The following is a 27,172-nucleotide window of genomic DNA, read 5'->3' on the forward strand; positions in this document are numbered from 1 at the left end:
CAAATTCCTATAAATAAAGTTTCATTGGAAGACAGCCATGCGCATTCATTCACATGTGGTCTGGGCTGCTTTCGCACCGCAGTGGTAGCACTGAGGAGTTCCAACAGTGACTGCGTGGCCTGCGAAGCCTTCTGGACCTTTACAGAAAAAAAAGTTTGCCAACTCCTGGTTTACAACCTAAGTCTCAAATGATGAAAAGACTCCGCCCTTGGAAGGAAAGAAAATAGAACGGGAGGCCGAGAGTCCCACAGCTCAAGTGGACCATTTCCCAATTATCCCAGCTTGGTACAACTTAATAAAAACCCATAAATACAGTTAACAATAAGGAAAACAAGCACTAGCTCACCCTACCTATTTAATAATTATTGTTAACTACAGCATGCAAAACTCATCACTGGAAATTACTTCTTTTTCTAGCCTCTCCCGAAAGCCCTTTTTTATTAGAAAATGCTGTTGGCCAATGGGCGAAACGTGCTTCCTACAGTTGCAGAGGCCTCATTGCCTCCTGTTGAGTGAAAATGGGGACATTGAGAGCACTGTCCCCTCCCTGGGGTGCTCCCTGTCAAACAGGATGGTGCCTAAACCCTCCTTGGCCTCTCATTCCAAGTAACATTATTAGGAACCACGAGGCACAGGAGAGGGTCTTGTTCAGACTTTTGCCCCTGGTGCCCCCCTGCCTCCCTCATCCTCTCTCTCCTCTCCAGAATGTACCCAAGAGGCAGCATAAGGCTCACAGATGCATCCCAGCCCTTGCTGTTTGGGTAAGGACATGCTACCGTGTCCTGGAGTGGAGAGATGGGGCTTGGCCCCTGAGAGACCCATGTGGGAATCAAGGGTAGACCTCAGTGCCAGGTCGAAGTCGGAACTTGGTCACTGTGGATCTTCAGCAAGTCTCTCCACCCCTCTGGGCCCCAGGCTCCACCTGTCAAATGTCTCTAGAGAATTATCTTCACATGTTCCAAATGATGGAAATATGCACAGAGTCATATTAACGGGTGAGGCAAGGCAGCCACACAGCACCCAAGGATCCAATATCACCAGGATTAAACCATCATCAGAATTATGAAAGCTAGAGAAGCTTATATTTATCAGCATTATCTCAGGCAGAGAACTTTGATAAATAGCACCCGTTTTGCATGGAACAGTCCCAGTTCACATCAAGGTGCAGGCATCATTATTAATAACTCCTGCTTTGCCTCTCAAAAATGCCCTTGCTTGGCTGATAAATGATAAGGTCACTCTACTGATAAGCTGTTGGGGGTCAGAGAGAGGTAAGAGCCCCGCCACCCCAAACATGGTCAGCGAAAGCAGTAAATGGGCTTCTAAGAAGCCACATCCAGTTGGGTCAAGAGTTAGGGCACAGGTCTGGGGCCAGAACTGAGTAACTCAGGTCAACACAGGAGAGACCTGCCCTCCTTCTCTAGCTGTGCCCCATCAGGCCTTCTGCCTCTTTTTATGGTTGTTAAACAAATACTTAGAGAATGTCAGCCAAAGTGCGAGCTCCCTGGGAGGCCCACAGGCTTGGGGCAAAGAGGGGGCTTTGGAAAGGGCGATGAGCGGGAGAGGTGCCAACAGGTGCCTACCACCTGCCTGCTGTGCTGAGCACTTGACCTTCCTCCTCTTCATCTCTGGGACCAGGTACGGGCCTGGCCCTTCACGGAGCCTGACGCTGACCCAACAGCACTCAGTAAGCGCTCATTCTGAGGACCTGGACCCAGGAGAAGCTGGGGGCTTCCTTCCGTTCTTTGAAACTCTTCCCCACAGGGGCTGCACCTCTGTGCCTCTCCCACCAATCCTGCTGAACTGTAACGGTGCAGGGGGGCGTGCTATGCTCTGGGACCTCCATCATTTAGAGAGCCAAGAAGTGAGTGAAAAGAAGGGTCCAGAAGAGCCAACTTGAGCTGTAGGCCAAGGCCTGCAGGGGAGGAAGGCCGGACGGGCAGCTGATCAGAGGAAAGGCAACAAAGAAGGAAAAGGAGGGGGAAGGAAGAGGTGGGGGACAGGAGTCAATATCAGTGGAGGGAGGGCAGCCTCCAGCACATGCCCCACAGCCATCAATATCTCTTCTGAGGACAGGTTATCTGGGGAATTTATGCTCTCTAATAATTACCTTGCAGAGGGTTCCACTTATCTTACCACAAGAATCTGCCAGTTGCCAGACACACAGGGTTCTGGTTAATTCCATCCACCCTGCCATCCACCTCGTCCTCCCAGCTCCCCAGCTCCTGTGCTCTGACCTCTAACCTCTCCTTTTCTCTCTGGCCTAGAGGAAGCCGAGGGTAGAAGAGTGCCAACCACTTGCAGCAGATTTAAGGGCCCCTAGGAGCTGACAGAGGGACTTGGGGGGCTCTCCCTAACTGACAGATATGAGAGGTAAGGGGGCCCGGCCTGGGGATGTGCACATGGCTATAAAAGGCTACGTGGGAAGGGCAGAAGCACCGATATGATCGCTTTCGTCTTCACCTGATGCTATCAGATCTAGTTAGCATTAATTTCATTTTCTTGTCTCCACAGCCCTCCTCAGAGTCTTCCCTTCCCTCCTCCAGCCCTTGAGGAGGGCCAATAACGGTCGGGCCGCTTACTCAATAACCATCATACGCCGCCCTCGGTGGTCGGGATCTCTTTGAACACATGTCTCGGACCCAACCGTGAGCTCCTTGCAGACAGAGCCCTCGGCTCCCGGTTCTGGCACCGGGGCTACCCCTGAGCCTCAGCAATGACAGTACGACCAGCTAGCCTCTGCTGTGGGCCAGGCTCCCTTTTTTTTTTTTTTTTTTTTTTTCAATGTTTTTTTTTTTATTTTTGGGACAGAGAGAGACAGAGCATGAACGGGGGAGGGGCAGAGAGAGAGGGAGACACAGAATCGGAAACAGGCTCCAGGCTCTGAGCCATCAGCCCGGAGCCCGACGCGGGGCTCGAACTCACGGACCGCGAGATCGTGACCTGGCTGAAGTCGGACGCTTAACCGACTGCGCCACCCAGGCGCCCCCCAGGCTCCCTTTTAAGTGCCTTAGAAAGAATAATGCACTTCATCTTTGCAGCAACCCCATGAGAGAGACGCTGTTACTGTTCCCCCCTGACAGACAGGAGGACACTCAGCTCCAGTCGGAGGCCCAGGGCCACGTGGGGAGCAGTCAAGTCGGGAGTTGAACCAGGCGTTCTCATCTCAGAGCCTGGACTCTTCAACACTACAGTCGGCACCACCTTGGCAATTGTAAATGTCTGCTGATCCCCTGGAACATCTTATACCACACCTACCCACTTATTTATGCCACGCTGTTCTAAAAGAAGAATTTTTTGGGGCGCCTGGGTGGCGCAGTCGGTTAAGCGTCCGACTTCAGCCAGGTCACGATCTCGCGGTCCGCGAGTTCGAGCCCCGCGTCAGGCTCTGGGCTGACGGCTCAGAGCCTGGAGCCTGTTTCCGATTCTGTGTCTCCCTCTCTCTCTGCCCCTCCCCCGTTCATGCTCTGTCTCTCTCTGTCCCAAAAATAAATAAACGTTGAAAAAAAAAAAAATAATTTAAAAAAAAAAATAAATAAAAGAAGAATTTTTTTTAATGTCTATTTACTTTTGAGAGAGAGGGAAAGAGACAGAGTGTGAGCAGGGGAGGGGCAGAGAGAGGGAGACACAGAATCCGAAGTAGGTTCCAGGCTCTGAGGTATCAGCACAGAGCCCGTCGCGGGGCTCGAACCCACGAACCGCAAGATCGTGACCTGAGCCGAAGTCGGACCCTTAACCAACTGAGCCACCCAGCTGCCCCTAAAAGAATAATTTTTGTTAAAGTAATAATAATACCAGCCAACAACTCGGGGTCCCTGAGCATGCATAGCTAGGTGCCAGTCACGGGCTAAGAACTTTCCGCTTAGTCCTCATGTCCACGTAGGGGCGGCTGCTATTACCCCAAGCCACCTCTCTGCCCCAGAAACACCAGCCTCAGGGCCTTGGCACCCGCAGGGCCCTGTCCAGGAACATTCCCCTCATCTCTACAGAGCACTGCTTCTTCTCTGTGAGCTCTGCACTCCCCTGCCTCCTTGAGGTCTTCCTCAAACTCCTTCTGTACAGTATTTGCTCTTTCTTTACCTACCCCCCCCCCAACCCTCTGGCTTCTGGTCTTTTTAGCACTTTGCCAACCCCAAAACTCATTTTATTAATCTTTACTTACTACCTGTCTCTCCACACTAGATACAGAAGCTCCCTGGGAGACAGACTGGTCTAGTTTGTTCACCTCTGCATTCCCAGTGACTAGGGGTACCTGACATACAGTCGTCGGATACATAATATCCCCACTGGGCCTTACACAATACTCGTGGCCTGCTCAGCTGGACCTCTGTCAAAGCCCTCTATCTGCCCTATCTCCACTTACCCAGTTCCAGTGTCCCAGGCATCCTGCAGCGTATTTTAGTATTTCGTGGCACCCCACTACAAGGTAGAAAATAGTATCTTTATCATTCCCACGTCACAGATGAGGAAACAGGCCTAGAGAGGTGAAACAGCCGGCCCAAGACCACACAGAAGTGGGGTAAAATCAGTCCCCATTCTGTCTGCCTCCTCAAGGCCATGATATTAATCATTCTGCCACAGAGCCTCTGGCTGGGTCCCCTGGGTAACTCAACTCTCTTCACCCATGTACCCCTAAATATCCCCCGCCTTCCTTCTCCCCTAGCCCTTGCTTCTCTGTGCCAATTCTCTTCCGCTGGCCCTTCCAGGCTCTCTCTCTGCACCACTCTTCTCCCAGCTCTGTGCCCCCAGGAGCATGTCCCACAGGGTCAGCCGCTTGCCATCTTCCCTCTGCTTCTGCAGCCTGGGTCAACGGTGAATGCCAGCAGCAGGTCAGAGGGAGGGAAGAGAACAAGATGGGGCATTTACTCCCCCAGCCACTTCCCTCGCCGGGTCTACTGAAGGTCACAGCTCCCGTCAGGAAGCCCTCTCCATACGGCTCCCCTCTCCCCTTGACCTAGCCCCCAGGGTACTGCGCTATCTTACCTCGTACATTCCCCTGCCCACACTTTTATAAATAGCCATCTTATTACACACACCTCAGTTTCCTCTGTTGGAATCTTCCACTTTCTGCCGGAACTCTGGCTCTCCACCACACAAATGCCACCTGGCCTCTCTGCCTCCTCCGGCCCCCCCATCACTGTCATTGCCCCCTGCCCCCTGCCCCCTGCAGCTGCCTCGGTCAGGCCCTTCTCCACTGCCTGCACTGTTGTCTCCCTCCAAGACCTATAAATAAATGTTGATTTGCTGGCTTGAAGGACTGCCCTGGCAGCCTGCACTCTTTCCCTGGGCTCCACTAGCCCCTTTGCTAACCGGGGAAAGAGGGGAGCACCAGGGAAGCCCTACAAGTACACAAGAAGCTGTCCACCCGTGACTAGAATGACAGCAGAGGTCATCAGGTCCAAGGCGGGGGGGCCCCCTTTGCTAGGATCAGGCTTGTCCTGTGCAGGGGTGTTGGGAGGACTTCACAGGCGGTGTGCTGTTAGCGCAAACAAAGCCGACCTCACGGCTTCGATAATCGTCGTACAATTTGTCAAGCAACTGCCCTGTGGCGGGTACCGTACTCGCAGTTTACATTAACAGATGAGGAAACTAAGGCTCAGAGAGGACAGGGAGTTTAACCAACGCCACAGAGCTGCTCGGCGGCAGAGCTGGGATTAGAGCACAGCTCGGCCCAAATCCACAGACTTATTCTCCCACCGGTCCACACTGCCCGACGGCCAATCCCTTCCTTCTGTAGGAGGGCCACGTGCTCAAACCTAGGCAGGCAGCTCAGAGACACGGGCCAGCCGTGACCGGTAGAGGGTCATGCGGATGGGGTGTGAGGTAGGAAAAAGAGTGTGGAGGGCCCCGTGCCGCCTACAGTCACTCCGTCCCAGGGGCACACGGCGTCACTTGGCCACAGCAGTCACCGCCAGGCCCAGGGGCCTGGAACATGCCCCCACTGCTCCTTCCTGCACAGCCAGCAGGGAGCCATGCGCTTGTCCTTGGGCGCACACCAGCATGTCAACAAAACACGCCCGCAGGCCCTAGCCCAGGACAGTCACAAGGAAACTCTGAAGGGCAGGGCAGAGGGACCAGGCAGCGACAAAAAGGGAGGAAGGCTTCCTGCTTCAGGACCTGGAGCTGAGCTGCGCTTCCTCGAGTGCTCCCTACAGCCAAAATTTATGCTCCCCTTAACACAATTCAAGGACTAAGGGGTTTTGTTTTGTCTTTTTTTTGGAAGGCGATAGAAAAAGAAAAAAAAACCAAATTTCTCGTGTTAGGAGTTTTTGTTTTTTTTTTTTTTTTTTTAGTGTTAGGAGTATTCTTGAAGACAAACATCGTCACTCATGAGGACACACACACACACACACACACACACACACACACACACACACACACCAGCTCTGGCACCACCCAGCCCCAAACAGCCTTCACTTCAGTACTGGCCCTCCTGGGCTCCTGGAGAACCCGGCTCTGCACAGCCCCCTGACCTCGGCCCACGTGACTGCTGGCCGGCTCGTGCTCCCCAGAGTAACAAAGCACTCCCAGGACCCGGCAGCAGTGACACCTGCTACTGCAGACCATCCCACCCCCACCAAGCTCGGGTGTCGCCGTGGCCCTGTCTGATGTGTCCTGACAGGACAAGGTCCAATTAGCAGAGGCCGCTTCCAGTGCCCCAGCATGAGATGGGGCCCAAATCTCCAGAGCTGTCCTGAACCTCCTCTCCCCCAACCCCTCCAAATCTTAAATCACTGATGTGACACCTCTAGGTGAATGGCTTCTTACGGCGTTGCATGGACCGGGAAACACCCAGAACAGACAGTGACCTTTAAAATAAAACAAAGACGAAAACAAAATACTGCTGAAATACAAAACTGAGTTCCGTCCTAAAATCTGTGCAGTCCTGGAATCTGAGTACTCTCGCTCCAGGCAAAAACACTGTCTATCCCTCCCCTTAAACACCAAAAACGGAATCTCCCCTAAAGATAGGAGGTTGGCGAACATGATTAGACCCAATTAATATATGGAGAAACTGAGAACAAAAGAAGGAAAATCAATAGAATTTCCTTGCTCTGACCACCGCTACAAATGAAGTAATAACTTGAGAGGGATCTGAAGAAGAAGGAAACCAAAAGTGTCAGACAAGAGCCGTGGGGCAATTTAACAAAGCTGCAGCAGCCCGTAGGAACCGGCCAGGCAAAGACCGCCAAGGCTGACAAGACGTTCCTGGGGATGGTGGGAGGGGGAGACAGCTGGGGTCACTAGCCTTCTATTCATTACATAGCATGAGGCTCATCAGTGGTAAATTCTCGCCTCTCTCACAAAAGCAAGACACAAAAGAAAGCAAAACGGAAGAAGCATCTGCACAAGCTGCCATATATTAGGGACACTGGTAATTTCTAGACAGGCAAAGGCCATAGGGGACCCCTGCCGCTTCACACTAAGTGTATGTCTATCACCACGCCCCTCCTCCCCTTCTCTCTCATCCGTGTTCAGGGAGGGAAGAAAGGAAATTATCAAGCCTGCACCCATCGCCCACCCTGGATCACCAGCTGGGCCATGTGGAGCATCCAAAGGTGGGGGGTGGGAAGCCCCAGGGGAAAGGGAGATCTCCAGAGATCACCGTCCCTACCTCCTGCTCGGCGCCTGGGGCTCCGCTGGATAGAAGGCACCGCCAAATTCAACAAGAATTTAGCTGGGCCTCCCCACAAGTCCAGATGGGAGATGCTAAGTGAGATAGCCAGCTCCACGCTATCTTTGTACCTGCAGGAGTGAATTCCTTGCTGTCCAGCTGGGTTTTCTGGTAGCCCCTCTGTCTACCCTGCTGCCTCTGGGTGGGGTTCATAAAGGTGCCCCTGGCCTGAGCGACAGTCATTCGTTCACTTAGCCAGCAGACGTTTAAAAAGCGCCTCATCCGGGCCGTAGCGCACACGTGAGAGGCAGCACACCATTTAAGGGAGCGGCAAGGGTGCTGGGTTTGAATCCTGGCCCCTCGTTCACTTGCTGTGCCATCTGTGGACCTCTCTGAGGTTCACTTCCCTCATCTGCAAAGCGGGGGTGATTATAGGACCCTCCTCCTCGGATAACTGAGAACCCATGATATAACCTCACTGTGAGTGATCAGTCAACAGTAGCTGTTGTTACTCTGACATGGGTTCCCACCTTCCACTGGCTGCTACCATCAGTGGTGGGAAAACATGGCTCCCGAGTTAACTCCCTGATAGTATCGTCTATTCCACGGGCTTCTCTGTCCACAGAGACAGAGCAGAGTGTATCAAAAACTAAAACAGCTCAATGCCATCGGCTCAGATTGCCCCACCACCACCACCAGTCAGCTGTCTAGCCAGCAGGGTCGGTGGTCAGAAGCACAATCATGAGTGTGTTGATGATTCAGTACAAAACCACCCCTACCCGCAGAAACCTAACTCCAGCAGAGATCTGCCCGGGAGTGGGTAGAGGGCACCTGCCCCCTTTGTTTAAAGGGCACCGGGTCACGAAGGAAGAGGAGTCTTGGCTGGAACTTTAGAATATTCCAACAGGACATGTGGAAAGGCGGTTGTGTTGGTCTCGTATTGCTGCTGTTAACAAATTACCACAAACCTGATGGTTTAAAACAACACAAACTTACTATCTTATAGTTCTGGAGGTCAGAAGCCCAAAATGAGTTGCAGAGGGTTAAAATCAAGGTGTTGGCGGGGATGCTTTCCTTCCGGAAGCTCTGGGGGAGAATGGGTTTCCTCGTCTTTTCCAGCTTCTAGAGGCTGCAAACATTCCTTGCTTTGTGGAATTCCCTCACCTCCACCGTGTCACTTAGACTTCTGCGTCCATTGTCGTATGGCTGCCTCTGACTCTGACCTTCCAGACTCCCTCGTATAAGGCCCCCTGTGATTATATTGGGCTCATCCATATACTCCAAAATAATCTCCCCACCTCCAAGTCCTTGATTTAATCATATCTGCGAAGTCCCTTTCCTTGTAAGGTAATGTTTTCACAGATTCCAGGGATTAGGACACAGACATCTTAGAGGGGTTCCTATTCTGTCTACCAAAGGTGGGTTCTGCTGAAAAATGCACTCGAGAATTGTTACAGCAACGGTGAGGGATTGGAGGAAATAAGGTTCTGCCCTGACCTCAAGAATACTGAAAACATCCTACTTGGCAGCAAAAATCTAATTTAAGCACAAAGTGTATGGTGCCTAAGAGACATGTCTGTGTGAACTTCTATTTCCCCAACTGAAATACTACCTTTGCAGTGTCCTTGTGTCATGAGGAATAAAGAAAAAAATTCACCCAGAATCCTTCACTCCACGCCAGACACACCGTTAATGCTTCGCATATGGCCACCAACGAGCTGTCCACGAGTTCTGGTAGCCCATGACTAAATAAACCAGCTTGATATGAACTACTTGTCAGTCAGCAAATAGTAGCAAATTCCTGCCGGGCCCCAGAAATCAGAGGGGCCACCTCAGCCCAATGCAGACCGACCTTCTCGTGCCGAGGCCTGAGCGGCCCCCACAGAGATACCCAAAGATCTGGATTTATGATCAGAATTTCCTAGGCCAGACATGGTCCAGAGATGGGGATCTCAGTTTACTTTCTGCAGAAAGAAGACAGGTATGAGACCCAAGCAATCTTCCACAAACCCAGGCTCCATTCCCCTACCTGGCTTCTCCTGCAAACCATGGGTTATTTTTAACTGAATTGTGATCACTCTGGGCTACGGGCTATAGTCAACAATTCCCAACACAAACCTTTCTACTTTCCCATTTCGTAGATGGGCGAACTGAGGCAGTCACCAAAGGAACAAGGATTTTATCTTAGGACAACATTGTGCGTCATTTGCTTTTATCACCCAAGTATCTCAGGTGAGGTTAAAAAAAGAGAGAGAGTTTTAGAATTTGGATCTCAGATCTCCTGCTAATTAGCTATGTGACTGTGGGAAAATTGCATAACCTATCTGAACATCCCCTTCTTTATCTGCAAAAGGACACAGGAAAATCAGCCTCTCACAACAGTTGCATGGATTAAATATCACATACAACCCTGAGCATGTTGGATTTATGGAGCACTGTCTGTGTCTCAGGCACTATGCTAAGCATTGCATGTATAATAATCCATTTAATCATGACAACAACTCTGTGAGCCGGGTCTTCTCCTTCCCATTTTCCTAGAATGTAGGCCTCTGGAGGGCAGGGCTGTTTTTTGCGTCTTCTGCCCTAACTCAAGTACGCTGTAATAAATGCAATCTACAAGCACTGTTGCTGATTAAAAGAATTGAGAGGCCAGTGGCGTCGGGAATCACTCTGGAAGGTTTTAGAAAGGTGGAATCTGGAAGGTAAGGAGAATTAGAGAGAGGGAGGGAGCAGAGAGGGCAGATCTTCCCATGGGGGTACGGTGAGGTGAAGAAGTGACAAGGAAGGCATGTACGAGATAGGACTAAGCATGGCACATGGATAGGAGGCAGAAAAATCGCTCTCAAAAGACCGTGTCTACATCTGGGAGACATACATGAAAAGAAAATGGCCCTTCCCTGTCAACCTCACTGGGTTGTTCTAGCAAATGAGATAGGGTGTGAAGGTTCTTGGATGCTCTCCGCCATCAGGGATTCTACGTTCCCTATAGGGAAATGAGCTGTACTTACGGACAGCTTCTAGTGGTTTTATAAATACATCCTTTTACGCTCTTCATTTGCCCCTTTTTCTATCTTCCTTTTAATGTTCTGCTCTCTGGTAGATATTTTCAACAACAACAAAAATCCAAGGTAGGAAACAGTTAAAAATCATCCTTGATGGTGAGGAAAAAACGGTTGCTCAATCCTAAGAGAGCTGGTATTTCTGGCACTAAGGAATACACGTGACTGAGGTCAGACCTGATCTGCCTGATTTACTCTCTGGGACCAAAGTTCCAATGGAGAACTCTGGGTCCGCACTAGGCCACATCAGGGGGCTGCCGGCTGCAAGCAATAAAGACCAGTGCTTCTCTCCTTCAGGGTGGGAAGTCAGAGGCTCCAAACTGGAAGTACGGCTCTTCCGGGGCCTCAGTTCCCGCCTTGGACCAAGTCATGGGATCCGTGCAGCTGAGCTCTGAGTCCAAGTCGGCAAAGCTGAAAGGGAACCCTTTATCCGGGCCACTCCTCCTACCGCGGCACAACCTGGCGGGAAGTTCACGCAGGGCTCTGGGCACTTCAGAACCCTCTTGGGTTACTGTCCTCTCCCCAAACAGCAAAATCTTTGAACATCTCCGTTCTGGGCTGAGCATGAAACTTGTTTCTCCCCAAGCATCTCAGGGGTATGTAGGAGGCAGTGCAAGGCTCTCTCTGCCCACCCAGCACGGTGCTCCCCTCATCCTGGGCACAGTGGAAGCTGGTCAGACGTCAGGGGCCACGGCTACTCAAACTGGGAGGTAGGGCAGGAAGGCAGGGGGGCAGCCCCAGTCACGCTCAGTGGCCTGGGTCTTGCTTTCCAGTGCGATTGTGAACACCAGCCCATCCCCCTGTGGAGGTCACAGGTTTGTCTGCCTGCCGAGCTGTCACTACGGTGACAGTACCTCCATTTTCCTCTCCCCCGCCGCCTCTCCCCCACCACCAGTTGAGTAAAATCAGTCCCACTCCATCCTGCAACTTTAGAGACAGGCTTGTGCTGCGGGAGGAAACCACCTCCCCAGGCCTGAGTGAGGCCAATTCAGGTCAACCCTAGAGTTTCTGTGGCAAAGAGGTGCTCTCTTTCTCCCAGTGTGGCAAAGCTGATAAAAATGTTTACCTGAAAGCTGTTGGGAGACACCCAGGCAGCAGGCCTGTCTGCAAAGGAGGCCAGTGTAGAGGGGGAGCAGAACTGAGAGGAAGGGGGAGATGGAGGGAGTTCAAATGACCTTGTTGAGCCCCCAGACCCAGTCCCAGGTGAAGCAGACGCACTCCTGAACTTGCAGTTACACGAGCCCATACATTCCTCTCTGTGCTCCAGCAGCGTGGGTTGGGTTTCTTGCCATTTGCAACCTGAAAAAGCCCTGACTGATGCACATTCCAGAGTTTGATTTTACCAACAAATCCTCCACAAGGCTGAAGAAGAGCTGCCCCCCGCCCCCCCGCACACACACACACCTCTGGGTTTCTCAAATGCTACCCGGATGCTTTTGAGATAAATACGGGTTCGTGGTCATCAGGTGCCGCATATCCAACCTGAGTGGGGGTCAGTCAGGGAATGTTGGAGATGGCATCTCAGCGAACTGCACCCTGTGGCTTACCATAGTCCCCACCATTCCCTATTGTCTCCCATCAAGTGCATTTTCCTCATTTACTTTACCTGCCTGGTCCCTTTAAGTATATCAATTTATCATCCCTTATAAATGGATGGCTGAAAGGATGGATGGATGGATAGATGGACCGTTTGATCATTCAATGCATAAACCTGTGGATGGATGAGTGGATGGGCGGGCACCAAGTGGTTATGCATTTGCACGTCGAGCCTGCACACACATAGGCACAACACAAACAATGAAATGCAGTCGGGGACCATTTGATAACACAGGAAAGCAAATAGCCACAGACTTACTTCCGTGTGGCTTTCGTCTCTGGAATAACGGGGGATGACTCTCTGGGTAGCATTCATCCCATAGTTGCCCTCTTCCCTCCCAAGCCAAGATGGTTCCCACACTCCCACCAACAGTGCAGCACAAGGACAAACCATTCCTGCATTCACAGGCAGCTGCCTCAGAAGAAAACCTGGCCTGAGGAAGTAGCCTCCCTCCCCTTCAGTCCCCAGCATCTACCTGGATCTGGACACCAGCCACAGAAACAGAAAGAACTACAAAGAATGCAGGCAGTGTTTTGGTGCCTGGACTTGGGGTAATGATCGGCAGTGTCCACAGATGTATCCACGAGGCTCTTGCCTTGAAACAAGGATGTGAGGGGTCTAGGGTGACCAAGGAGGGCCACCAGGTGGCTCAAAGAACTGAGAAAACAATAGGAAGACAGCAACAGTGGAGCTCAGAGCCTCAGCCACCGGGCTGGAGGCGTCGGCACGACTTCGGGGAGGTAGTTGGTGATTCACATAGAACCACGCTGTGAACTAGTCACTGTGGGGGGGGGGGGTGTGCTCACGGTTCAGGCAACTGCTTGCTTCAGAAACTAGACAGCGTTCGCTCCACTGTGAACCGTATTCCCCTTTCATTGTCTTTGTGAAGTCATCACAGAGTTCCGAGCGTAAGAATCCCTCTTTTCCTGGGTCAGACCAGGAAAGCAGCACTCATGCTGAGTGGCACCTGGACCAGGCCTGTTCATGCTGGGTATGTCACCCCAAGCGTGAGGCACAAAACACACGATGTGAGGGTTCTGCATCTCATCTATCCGTACTGCCAGGAAATGAATGCATAGAACAGTGGGAGAAAACAGAGCGGCACGCACAAATACTCCAAGGCCATAAAAGAAGGGTAGCTGCTGAGGGGGTAAGAAGTACTAGCTTCCTCAGGAATAATCCTTCACGGTGGATACCCTCCCTACCTGGCATCCACTTTCCAGGTGACTCAGTCCCAGAGCTGAGGAAACACAAGCACGGGACGAGCCATGGAAAAACAGACTCCCACCGAGGAGCAAAGCAGGCACCAACAGGGGCGCCTGGGTGGCTCAGTCGGCTAAGCGTCCGCCTTCAGCTTGGGTCATGATCTCGCGGTTCATGAGTTCAAGCCCCGTGTCGGGCTCTGTGCTGACGGCTCAGAGCCTGGAGTCTGCTTTGGATTCTCTATCTCCCTCTTTCTCTCCCTGCCTCTCCCCTGCTCACATTCTGTCTCCTTCTCCCTCAAAAATAAACATTAAAAAAAAAAATTCTTTTTAAAAAGAAGGCACCAACAAACGTGAGAACCAGCGAGCAAATGGTCTCTCGCTGGGGTTCCCTCTGATGGGGTCTCTCCAGGGGTTCCATCAGTCCCTGGAACACCACAAAAGACATGATACTGCAGAAGACTGACACAGGGTCTCTCCCCTCAACATGCTTATATTTGAGAGAGGCAACAAGACCTGTGAGGGGACAGACATAGGAAACTGTATACAACCTGGAGTCGAGAGTCCTGGGTTCTCGTCCTGCTCTGCAGCTTTGGCCTTGAAGCCCACCACTGACTTTTCTGGGCTTCAGTTTCCTCATCTGCAAAGTGAGACCCCCTCACAGCTCAAAGGTTGTGCGAGCTCTGGGTTGCCGGATTAGCCAATCATCAAGGGGCTGCCCAGGGTTCTGACACCACGCTTTGGGAGAGGCACGTAGATATTCACGTTCAGAATCAGCTCCTGGGAGCGGAAGTGAAGATGCTGAGCCCTGAACCTCTGCTGAGGTTCCACACGTCAGGTCACATGCCCCCAAGCAGCGTAAAGGCTGAGACCCACTTTTTTTCAAAATTTTTAAAGTTTATTTATTTTGAGAGAGGGAGGGAGGGAAGGAGAGAGAGCGCATAAGTGGGGGAGGGTCGGAGAGAGAGAATCAGAAGCAGGCTCCACGCTGTCAGCAGGGAGCCCTAGGTGGGGCTCGATCTCACGAAACCACGAGACCATGCCCTGAGCTGAAATCAAGAGTCGGACGCCTAACCAACTGAACCACCCACATGCCTCCACATTTCTGATTGTCCCCGAATACATGTATCTTCAGCCCTGGGTGTTTATTTTTTATCTTACCAGGAGGAAAGAATTTGGATTCTGTTAAAATATATACAAAGGGGATGCATTTGTTTATTTTGAAGAATGTATTTTCGGATATAACTGGTGAGGAGCAAGGTTACAAACCCTCCTTTTCTCTGGGCTCATGTGAGTGCTATTCCTCCGAGGTGATTTCTCCAAAGACCACAAATGGCCAGATCTTCCATTTCTCATCTCCTGACCTGTCTCAGTTTGATATCGTGGTCAGGGACAGCTGTCACATTATCCTTCAGGACCTCGGTGCTCCCACGTCCACATCCTGCCATCATCAGCCCCGTGGAGGTTCAGGGTCCCTGCCCACTGCCCACCTTTCCACCCACCCCATGCAGTAAAGTCACCAGATAAAATAAGGATAAAATAATTTGAGTGTTAGATCAAGAATATCCATTTTTAGAGGCACGTGGGTGGCTCAGTCAGTTAAGCGTCCGACTTCGACTCAGGTCATGATCTCACAGTTCATGAGTTCAAGCCCCACGTCCGGCTCTGTGCTGACAGCTCAGAGCCTGGAGCCTACTTCAGATTCTGTGTCTCCCTCTCTCGCTGCTGCTCTTCTGCTCACACTCTGCCTCTCTCAAAAAGAAACAGTTAAAAAAAATTTCTTTTCATTTTTAGTATAAAACATTTGCCTTTCCAGGTAGCAAAACTGAGCAATTCCCTTCCAAGGATAGAAAAATTCTCTCCTTCTAAGCTTGTGGTCACAAAACCTCAGCCCAGTGGCCCTTGTGTCCTCTGGCCTCAAAAATGTCTGCCTTTGCCTCTTTCAGGGTGAGTGATGAAGGCCATGGCTTCCAAGGCTCATGGTAACATAGGCAGTTCCCAATTGGATGCCAACAGTGCTTGGTCAAAGAACTGCTTATGGCTGGAGTCAAAAACATTTCTACACAGAGCTACTAGCTCCAGAGCAGAAGGTCTGGCAAGAGGGGGAATGGGGAGAGAAGGAGAGAAATGTAATAGGTACTGCCGTATAAGTCTCTAGGGGAGACCTCAGTCTGAGACATCTCATTAAAAAAAAAAAAAAAAAAGGTATCACCTGGCAAAGGCTGCCACATGGGTCATGAACTTCTAGTTCTAAATTCTGGCTATAAGAGATAAGCCCAGCATATCCTCCAGCTCTGGGTTCCTTAACAACACCTGCCGTTCTTTTACCTGCCTCCCTGGGCACCTGGAGTGGAAGTGCCATGAGGGCTGGGCTGGTGCCCTTTTTCTCTCGTCACCATATACCCACCATCCAGTCCGGGACCCAGACTCATGGCGAGCACTCGATGAGCTTTTGTTCGATGCATGAATGACTATCTACGTTATCCGATATATCCCAAAAAGCATCATGAGTTTGTAGTGCAAAAGGTCCTGAACAACTCAAATGAGAAAAACACAAACATGTCCCGTGAAGAGGGCTGGCCTGAATGACATCTGGGGTCATCTGCAATACCAGAGGCCCTTGAGCCTGTCCTATTCGGGCAAGTAACTTCCCTGCAAGAATTTCAAACACTTTCTTCAATACCTTAGCCCAGGTTGAAGTCCTCAGCCTGTGCCCAGCACCGGGTGATAACCCCAGGAGGGAAGTGTGCCGAGAAGCCAAAACCAGGAACACAAGGGACAAAAAACTAGGGCAAAAGCGCCTAGGTGGGGACGGATCCAAAGAAGGAACAAGAGAAACACTTGAAGATGCAGCATGGCTGTCCAGGACATACACACTCACACAAACACAAAGATCCTCCTTCCAGATCCACACTGCACCCCCTTCCCACCCCCCCCCATCCCATCATTGGATGACAGTGCTGCTTTGTGGAACAGAACAATAGGCACATTATGCCAACCTATAATTATCCTAGGAGAAGCGATAGTGAAGTCAAGGCATTACATGAACATTGGGATACTGGATACCATCCCACAAAAACAACAACAAAACAACAACAATCCACCAAAATCCCTAATTTAAATAAAGACTGAAAGCCGTCCGGAGCCAGTACCCTTTCACATTTATATGAGGGTGGGATTTTTTTTTTTCTTTCCACGTGATTATTTAAGCACAAGGCCTTCTTTCACTGGAATTGGTAGAGTACTGGGGGCAGGGGTTGGGAGGTTTTTTGTTGTGTTTTTGGTTGTTTTTTTTTTTTTTTTTTTCACTAAGGAGGCAGAGAGTAAAGGAAGTGAAGGGCGGGAGCAGGTGCCAAGACTATAGGCTGTGACCCACAGGCCGCCCTCAGAGGTACCTGGGTCTCAGTCCACCCAGTGAGTCTTCCATTAACAGAGATTCCTTTCCACCACGGCAACAAAACGAGTATCCAGGGACGTGGGTGTAAGACACACAGAGTCCCGGGTGGTGTCCTGGAAAAGACAGGGACCAAAAATATAACGAGAATATCTGAGATCCCCCTCTCTCTACCATAACTAGATGCTTCTGTGGTTTATTCAAGAACTACGTGCTCCATCTCTGCCGCGTGCGAGGAGCCATCAAGACAGCAACTGAGGAAAATTAACAAAGACGGTCACTTTCTGCCCAGAGCCTCGGTTTCCTGAGAGTGCCGGCCAGCCCTGGAGAAGCGCACACACACACACACACACACACACACACACACACACACACACACACACACTCATGCTTCCAAATTCAAGGTGCAGCCCCAGACTGGCGTGGGGCCGCACTGACGAAGGCCATCTCCACAGGCCATCACTGAAGAGGGAGAGGACCTGCCACTCCTGAAACAGAGGTGGAGCCAGAACTCTCTGAGCCAAGGAGCAGAAGCTGCCGGCATGGGGCACACAGGGTCATCTTCGTGTGTCCTGGCAAAAGCAAAGGTGTGGAAAACTGATGGTTTGTTTTTCAAACACATCCCTAGTTTCTACGCAAAGGTCTCTCTTCTCTTTCAGGGGGGAGCCTTCCTCCTGAACCACAGCCCCATGTGCTCTGCCTCTTCTGGACCCAGTCAACCCTCCTTTCTTTCTTTCACCTCAGGCCTTCCTTTCTTTCACCTTCTCCACACACTAACGCAGGGATGGCATGAGAAGGCCATTAATCGTCAAAGGACCCTTCTAGCAATGATCCAACCTCCTTCCTTACATTTACTGAAAAGCTCCTCCCATATATCGTATGTTCATCTGTCCATTCCATTTAGAAACCATTAACCATCCTTCCTCAGAAGCCACTGGTTCTTAGGGACTCATTTCCTCCTTTTCTTGCCAAATCCAAAAGCCACTTCTTGGTCATCATGCTGCTCGACCACCATTTGATGATAGAAGCCACATATTCTTTGAAACTCCCAGAACCTTGATTTCATTCATTCCTTTGGCTCCCTCAGCGAGTGTCCCCTCCATCCCGGTGCCCGGTGGTGGGGGTGGGGGGCGGGTAGGACAGTAACAGGAGCTGCTCCTCGCCTTCCACTCATCTCTGCACACCTACTAACGATGGCTTGCCCTGCATCAGCCAAAGGGCTTGAAAGGACTCAAGGTGTGTCCACACTCATTACCTCCTGCAGTCACAAAGCCCAGTCCTGCAAACTTTGGAAAAACATCTTACATTGTACTAATTCTCCCCCTGGAGAAGAAGACAGCCTATGCTTGCAACCGCCACTCTTCTGGAAGCGTGGAAAACCAGGGACGGAAGTACCACCAAATGACTCCTGAACTGTGACATGATTTTGTGAGTCATTCCCTCCCAGAGTCCTCTGCTCACTGCCCCCTCTCCCTCAGTGTTTTGCTGTGCACCTTATCACAGAGATAACTGCACCTGCCTCTATGCTGGGAGCTCCGGGAGGGCGTGGAATAGACTGGTCTCTTTTCCGTCCCCATAACTGCCAAAGGCTTAAATATTTGTTGAAAGGCAGCAAGAGCAGGAGAAATCCGGCATCAGATCTCATCTCTACACCATTCCTCAGGATGGCACCTTTGGAAAACTGTCTTCAGGTTTATTTCTGGCATGGCCTGTGGGAGGGTCAAGACAGTGAGTATTCTCTGACCTTGGGCATTTCAGAGGCCACCATGACACCACACTGAAACGTCCAGGCAGGACCCCAAAGCAAACACTTCACCTATTCAGGATACAAATTTAATGGGTCTATGCCACTTAGTAATTCTGTAATTGCCTTCCTTCCTTACTGCCGGCCCTGGGGCAAGCTCCTTAAGATATTTGTCCCTGCTTTCTCATCAATAAAATAAAGATTAAAGTACGTGTCTCCTAGGACTGCTGTTAAGATTTGACAAACAGCCACTAGGGGAAGTGCCTAGCGCTGTGCTTAATATGTTAGCAGAGCGTCCATATATCCTTCTTTATCATGATGATTGTTACTCACAGGTTAGAAAGGGTGCATGATATTGACTCCCACACAACTCTGATACAGCCCTTTTGAATTGGCTGCTTTTTTTTTTTAATTTTTTTTTTCAACGTTTATTTATTTTTGGGACAGAGAGAGACAGAGCATGAACGGGGGAGGGGCAGAGAGAGAGGGAGACACAGAATCGGAAACAGGCTCCAGGCTCCGAGCCATCAGCCCAGAGCCTGACGCGGGGCTCGAACCCACGGACCGCGAGATCGTGACCCGGCTGAAGTCGGACGCTTAACCGACTGTGCCACCCAGGCGCCCCATGAATTGGCTGCTTTTGATGGAACTGCCCTTTGACAATGCCTCAGCAACAAACCACGAAACTGTCAGCTTTTAGGGGCACCTGAATGGCTCAGTCAGCCAAGCATCTGACTCTTGATTTTGGCTCAGGTCATGACCTCACATTCTGTGAGATCGAGCAGGGTGTAGGGCACTGCACGGAAGGCACGGAGCCTACTTGGGATTCTCTCTCCCTCTCTCTCTGCCTGTCCCCCCCCCCAAAAAAATAAATAAATAAACATTGAAAATAAATGAACTTTCAGCTTTTAAAATATATGAGGTCGGGGCGCCTGGGCGGCTCAGTTGGTTAAGCATCCGATTCTTGGTTTCGGCTCAGGTCGTGATCTCACGGTTTGTGAGTTCAAGGCCCATATCAGGTTCCATGCTGACAGTGCAGAGCCTGCTTGGGATTCTCTCTCGGCCCCTCCCCCTCTCGCTCTCTCTGTCTCTCTCTCAAAAATAAGTAAATAAACTTAAAAAAAAATTTTTTTTTAACATAACATCATCTGAGAAACAGGTATTTCTCCCTCTCTCCCTGCGGTCACCCAACCCTAACCTCAGGGATGGGAAAGGACAAGCTCAGAGATGGGGTTAGGGATGCCGTGAGAGTTAGGCATGGGGTAACGTCCAGGAACAGAGGACCGAAGTTGGATGAAGGGTCTTAAAGCAGGGAGGTCAGAAATGGAGTAGAGGTCAACATTGGATGGTGCACAAGTGAGGTGAAATTGAGGGCTGACTGAGACTCACATTAATTATTTTAAGTTTTCATCCCCACCCACCACTATAGCATCAAAATGCCCCACTTTGTGAAGGGGGTAAGGGGGGAGGAGGGAGAGAAAAAGAACCCTGAACTAAGTGAACATTGTATTTTTTTTAATGTTTATTTATTTTTGAGAGAGAGAGAGAGCCAGAGCTCTCTCTGGGGGAGGGGCAGAGAGAGGGAGGGAGGGAGGGAGACACAGAATCTGAAGCAGGCTTCAGGTTCTGAGCTGTTAGCACAGGGCCCGACACAGGGCTCCAACTCATGAAACGCGAGATCATGACCCGAGTGGAAGTTGGACCCTTAACCAACTAACCCAACCAGGTGCCCCCGAGTGAACATTTTTAGGCCACAAGACATTTTGACTCAAAGAGTAAGTTGTGATGCTGGTCAAATCCCCTAGTCCTTCTCCACAAGGGGTGCTCACAAGAGGGACTGGCAAGAAGGTTCCAGTAGGTCGCTCAGCCTACAGGATATAAAATGCCTGGTGAATTTCGCATTCTAAGGACAGGAGTTTTCCAAATTAAAATTTTAAGACTGTATGAAAATAGTTCACCATTTACTTTTAGGATGAGGTAGTGTTTAGACTGTCAGCCTGAAAAACCAAAGCTAGCATTTTCGGGGCTGCTGAGGTGGGGGGGAGGGAACAACCTGTTGGTTCTGTCGGGATCCCTGAGATCCTGGACGAAGAAAAAGAGAGGGGTCCAAACACCTTCTCCCACCAAGAAACCAGCCAGAGGTCTCCGGGCTTATAAGATAGACATTTCAAAAGCCATGACTTAGACTTTAACATTCTTGGGAGTTCAGGAATAATCCTGTTGATGTAGGTTCTAACCCCAACCACACCATCTACTTGCCGTGCAAACTCAGCCAGACGATTTCACCTCTCTGAGCCTCTGTTTGCTCCCCTTGTCCTTCTGGGCAAGCTTAACTTAGCAGTGCCTTTCAGCTCTAATGTTCATTCAGTCAAGAAATGTTCACTGAGCACCTACTACATGCCAACACCCTTCTAGACAGTGGGTATACAGCAGGTTCCTGCCTTCGTGAGGCTGACACTCTAGCCCCAATATCCTATGACTCCTAAGAGGCTGTGAGGACCACACCCTGCATGATATGCTTGCGTATCTCAGGAAAAAGAGACGTGGCAGGGGCTCCATACGAACTGACTTAAGGTGAGGGGTGGGCAAGCCATTGTCGCCGATCAGTAAATAGGACAACAGAACTTCTTCCTTTGGATTGTTTACTTTAAGTTGCCGGAATGGACAGGAGAGTGAAGAACATGAGGTAGGCAGAGTGAGTGCAGAGGAAGACAAGGCAGGGAAAGGATGCGTGGTTCTAAACCGAGGCCCCATATTCTGCGGGGCTCATGCTAAGATTTCACCTGGCAATACCGACTCCCTTTCAGTCACGGGGAAACTTAACATCGTCACCAAACAGGCTCAGTCCCGCCCAGCACTGGCCACTGACTGATGACACCAGTCCTGGTTCCTCCTGCAAGGACCCTGGGCAGAGGCACATTAGGGGAGGGGCGGGAAGGACACAGGAACCACAGAAAGGGTAAGAAGCCACAGGTCAATGCGGTCCACACAAACCACCCTCTCCCCACCCACGTGCAGCCCATTTGCTGCCTCCCCCAGAGCTTTTGGGGCCACTCCAGGCCAGGGAGAAGAGGAGGGCATGGGGAGGCTTTGTAAGGGTGGGCTCCCCCACATTCAGAAACCCATCTGGGAGAAGGGCAGGTTCTCAGCCTGCCTGGGAACCAGGGAATAAGCACTGGGGAAGGGGGGTTGTGTGCGAGAGTCACCGGGGCGCTCCTTTGGAATGTAGATCCCCGGCTCCACCCCACTCTCTCCTGGTTCAGTAGATCAGGGTGGAGACCAGGAGTCTGACTTTCCACTCAGCAGCCCGTAATTCTGATGCAAGCAGGCTACCACCCTCCCTCGAAGGCGCCCAGTGAGGAGAGAAAGGGATTTGAGCTTCCAGAGGTGGAGCCTCACCAGCTAAGTGACTTAGAGCACTTGCTGTCCTTTATTTCCTTTCAAAACCTCAACTGTCCATCCACAAAATGAGGATGATGCGAATGAGTACCTGCTTCTCAGGATTAGTGGGAGGAGCAAGTGAGAAAAGCATCAATCCCGCTGCGCGGTAAGAATTCGGCACACTGCTGCCTATTATCCAGGGGGTGACTCATATAAGTGGGTTCTTCCACATCAGCCCCTTCCTGGACTGGAGCACATGGTGGGGAGGATGTGAATGATGCCAGTGGGTGGCAGGGAAGCCTCTAATACAGAAGGCGGGGCTACCAAGGTCTCCTTGCGCCTACCCCCCCCCCCCCCGCCCCGCCATGACCAGCACCAACACTGTGGTCCAGGAACACACTCGGTCTGGATCTGGCCAACTCAGAACACGCTAGCTGATGTGCAAGAACTCAGGGCAGAGGGGTGCCTGGGGGGCTCAGGCCACCGAGTGTCCGATTTCCAGCTTAACTCATGATCTCATGGCCCCCCCCATCGGGCTCCGTGCTGATGGCCCAGAGCCTGGATCCTGCTTCGGGTTCTGTGTCTACCTCTCTCTCTGTCTCCCCACTCATGCTCTGTCTCTCTCTCTCTCTTTCTCTCTCGAAAATAAATAAACATTAAAAAATAAAAAAAGAACTCAGGGCAGAGAGGGGCACACATAGCATGGGGTGGTCCTCCCATCAGAGATATGGTCTGGAAGGAGATGAGGATGCCGGACAAAAAGGATGGCAAAGGAGCAGGGAAGAACAGGAGAAGGTGAAACATATTTACCCCAGTGGCCTCGTGCATTGGCAACAGTGTCTCCAAGCTTCAGAGTTATAAAGGAGGCAGGTCACGCGTGGAAGACAGTTCGAAGAGTAAGAATGGGTACTGCAGGGGCGCCTGGGTGGCTCAGTCGGTTAAGCATCCGACTTTGGCTCAGGTCACGATCTCCGGTCTGGGAGTTCGAGCCCCGCATCGGGCTCTGTGCTGACCGCTCAGAGCCTGGAGCCTACTTCGGATTCTGTGTCTCCTTCTTTCTCTCTCTTCCCCCGCTCATGCTCTGTCTCTCTCTTCTCAAAAATAAATAAATGTTAAAAAAAAATTTTTTTTTAAAGAATGGGTACTGCATTGGGGTCTAAAACACACATGGAGTGACTCTGCTTCACAGGAGCTACTCAGGGGCGCCTGGGTGGCTCAGTAGGTTGAGCATCTGACTCTTGATCTCGGCTCAGGTCATGATCTCATGGTCACGGGATCAAGCCACAGGTCGGCATGGAGCCTGTTTGGGATTTTCTCTCTCTCTCTGTCTCTCTCTCTCTCTGCCCCTCCCCTGCTCACACTCTATCTCTCTCTCAAAATAAATAAACAATAACACCAAAACAGAAGCTACTCAGAAGGGAAAAAAACAGACTTAACTCTAGGAACAAAGATCTCTCCCCGAAAGCCAGGAATGGTAGTAGAAATAGGGTCCTCATCTGCATCAAAAGAACTCTCGTTTCCCAGCCAGGTCTGACATACCGCCGTGGCCTTCCCTATCCTAGAGCTGGCCCCTAGGCTCAGAAGACCCCTCCCCACCATATATGAAAATAGGGCCGTTGCACATATAATTAGTTATAGTGAGGTCGTGGGGAAGGCCCTAATCAAATATGACTGGTGTGCTTATATAAAGGGGATGATTGGACACAGAGGCACGCACACAAGGAGAATACCGTTTGAAGATGAAGAAGCTTGGGACGATGCTTCTAAAAGCCCAGGAACACCAAAAACTGCCAGCAAACCACCAGAAGCTAAGAAGAGGTCCAGCACAAATTCTCCCTCACAGCCCTCAGAAAGAAAGAACCCTGCAAACACCTTGATCCTGACTTCCAGCCTCCGGAACTGAAACAGTGAATTTCTGTTACTTAAACCACCCAGGGCCACCTGGGTGGCTCAGTCAGGTAAGCATCCAGCTTCGGCTCAGGTCATGATCTCACGGTTCGTGGGTTTGAGCCCCGCGTCGGGCTCTGTTCTGACAGCTCAGAGCCTGGAGCCTGCTTCAGATTCTGTGTCTCCCTCCCTCTCTGCCCCTCTTCTGCTCATGCTCTGTCTCTCTTTCTCTCTAAAAAAAAAAAAAATTTTTTAAAGCTTTTTAAAGAAAAATGAAATAAATAAAAATAAAAATAAACCACCCAGTCTGTACTTTATTACAGCAGCCCTAACAATCCAATACGCCCACAGCCTTACTTGTCTTCACCACATTGATCACCAATGAGAAAATCAGAAACTTCCAGAAAGTCACCATATTTACTTTTTTTTTTTTTTTTTTAAGAGAGAGCGCACACTAGCAGGGGAGAGGGGGAGAGGGAGAGAGGGAGGGAGAGAGAGAATCCCAAGCAGGCTCCACACCCAGTGCAGAGCCAGATGCGAGGCTCGATCTCATGAACAAGAGGTCATGACCTGAGCCAAAATCAAGGGTCGGACGCTTAACACACTAAGCCACCCAGGCGCCCCTCATATTTACTTTTCTAACCAACAAACCAAACATCGTGGAAGAATTCAAAAATCAACAAAACACAGTCCTCCCGCACACAGGTAGGCAAATGTCTATCACTTTACATTTTACAAAACACTTTCCCCGTGCATCGTCTAACCTCAGGCTGAGGTGGGGCTGGGTCCCGTGATTCCCATTCTGCAGAGGGAGAGGCGGTGACTGGGCCCAGAGCCCTCAGCCGCCAAGTGGCAGGCAAGCGGCTGCAGCAAGCGCTTCTGAGCGTGGGAAGATGTTTGCTGGGTGGCTCTGTGATCTCTGTCTTACCGCCTCTCTGGCAGTTTGGAGCCTCTTGCCTCTTCTGCAAGCAAAAGCCCCTGCACTGAGACAACTGGAAATCGGCTGCAAGTATCCAAAATCTGGCCCAAGAAAGCTCCAGAAGGCAAGAAGGGAGGCCGGCCAGGGAAAGCAGAGACTGGCACCCTCCACCCTCCTTTCTCCCAGCCCCTGACTCACCACTGCTGCTGTCCCTACCACCCTCCCGGGCTTCTCCTCACCTCCACCCCCAGGCCCCAAATGCCCTCGTTCTCGCAGGCAGTCCAGGTTCCTGGTAACGGTGCCACCCAGTGTTGTCAAAATAGCGAGCAGCTGGAAAGAACCCCAGAATGAGATCCATGTGCCTCTGTGGCCTCCTAAATGACTACAACTGTGGCCGCTAAACCTGCTAATGTGCTAAGCATTTTCTGGCAGGGCCAGGAGGCAGGGCTGGTATTTTGGTAGCTGGGAGAGGCTCGCGGGCGTCATCCTCAGAAAGTGAGTCCCCGAAGGAGGTGGAGGCAAGGAGAAGCAGCCCAGAACAGCGCCCATGAAGTCACCGAGAGCCACCCCCGCGGCACTTGTCAGGATTCCTGGAGTGCTGCTGGCCTGGTGGGCGAGGCTGGCCAGGCACAGAGGCCTTGCAGGCTGGGGACAGGAACCCCCAGGGCGATGGGGGAGAGGGCCCTCTAGAATGCAAGTTATGGTGGATACTTTTTCTGCTGACGCAGAGCAGCGTATAATGCTGTCCACGAGGCTGGGCGGCCAGGGCCTGGCCCTATCTCTGTTTGCCTCTGAGTTGGCAGGGGCAGGGCCCCTAGTGACCAAACAGGACAAGACACCAAAGGCAGGCCTCCCTGAGAGGGGTCTGAGGACAAGGGCACTCGGAGTGGTCCAGGGGACGGGAATCAACAGGCTGGCGGGACATTGGGCACTTTCTACACGGTGCCTCCCATTTCCCAGACACAGCATGAGCCTCTCCATAGTATCCTTGTTTTTCAGGGGCTTTGAAAATGGTTCAAAATAGGAGACCAAGAATGAGAACAAACCCCCACATCTGGGATCAAAATGGTATTCCTTCGTCCGGGATGGGCTCCACTTTGCACTTCCTGGAGAAACCAGGGAGGCGGGGTTGAAAGAGTGAAGAGGGGAGGTTGGGGGCCAAAAGATGGGCCTAGGGAAGAATTCTTTCCGGAGCCATTTGGTGACAGGAAATGGTGTGGGTGACAGAGCAGTGCTGCTCAGGTGAGGGAGATGTAGGGTCGTTCTGGGAACATATAAGCCAGTAAAACCCTGACAGGATTCAGTCTGGAGGGGAAAAAAAAAATCCCAGCTGATAGAAACTGCTGAGAGCTTGCAGCTTTTAAAGCCCTTCTAGCAAAAGGATCTTTGGAAGCTTTGCAAACCCTGACCACGCAGCCGGTCAGCCACAGCCCGGCCCACAGTGCTGCGAGCGTGTCCGCTAAATCAGAACTAATGCCCTCACAAATATCTAGTCCTGACCTCCCTCCACCCCGACCCCGGCACCCATTCTTTCCAGGTGCCGCCTTCCTCAGAAATTAAGTTTTCCTGGAGCAGAGGGGAGAAAGCTGCTGAGGCCCCAGGGGGCCAGCAGCAACCTCAGCTCCGATGCTCCAGGAAGCTGACCCTGGACAAGGCATTTCACCTTTATGAGTCTCATTTTTCAATCTGCATAAGTGGCGAGAAGGAAGCCAAGGTTGTAGAGTCAGTGAGAGGATTACTGACATCATGTATACAGGGTGCTAAGCACAGGGTGGGGGGGCAGGGGGGCACTCCCTGAGGGCTGGCCCTCTTCCTTCCCACCTTCCTCTCTGGGCCCTCCAGCACCACATCCAATGCAAGGAGGATGCAGATTAGTGGGAGTTTAAAAGCTGGGGAGACTGGGGTGCCTGGGTGGCTCAGGCAGTTAAGGGTCCGACTTCAGCTCAGGTCATGATCTCACAGTTGGTGAGTTCGAGCCCCACTTCGGGCTCTGTGTTGTCAGCTCGGAGCCTGGAGCCTGCTTCAGATTCTGTGTCTCCCTCTCTCTCTGCCCCTCCCCTGCTTGTCCGCTCTCTCTCTCTCTCTCTCAAAAATAAACATTAAAAAAAAATTTTTAAGTTGGGGAGACAAAGGCATGCTTATATAAAACAAGTCATGAGTTTAATAGAACCCCCTCCAACCTAGAACATCGTTCCCTGCCCCTCCCACCTTCCCCCACCTCCACCAGCTGATAGTCTCTGAGCTCTAGACTTATTTGAACAGGGTCACTATGTTGTACAACTCCAGGTGGGTGCCATCCGTGTTCCATTCCCTACGCCCTGAAGGGAGCCGCATTCAACAGACCAGCATGTGAATGGTGCCCCCAGAGCTGGGC

General features: G+C 51.2%; 1 protein-coding gene across 1 annotated transcript in view; it reads right to left on the reverse strand.

Moving 5' to 3' along the window:
- Window positions 1-27,172, reverse strand: part of DPF3 (double PHD fingers 3) — a 187,467-nt gene that overhangs the window by 158,577 nt on the left and 1,718 nt on the right. The window contains exon 2 of the mRNA XM_032593533.1: window positions 25,356-25,443. Within this exon, the coding sequence (XP_032449424.1) occupies window positions 25,356-25,443 (88 nt within the window). The remainder of the gene's footprint in view (window positions 1-25,355; window positions 25,444-27,172) is intronic.

The sequence above is a fragment of the Lynx canadensis genome, chromosome B3, assembly GCF_007474595.2.
Source record: "Lynx canadensis isolate LIC74 chromosome B3, mLynCan4.pri.v2, whole genome shotgun sequence".
Taxonomy (NCBI): Eukaryota; Metazoa; Chordata; class Mammalia; order Carnivora; family Felidae; genus Lynx; species Lynx canadensis.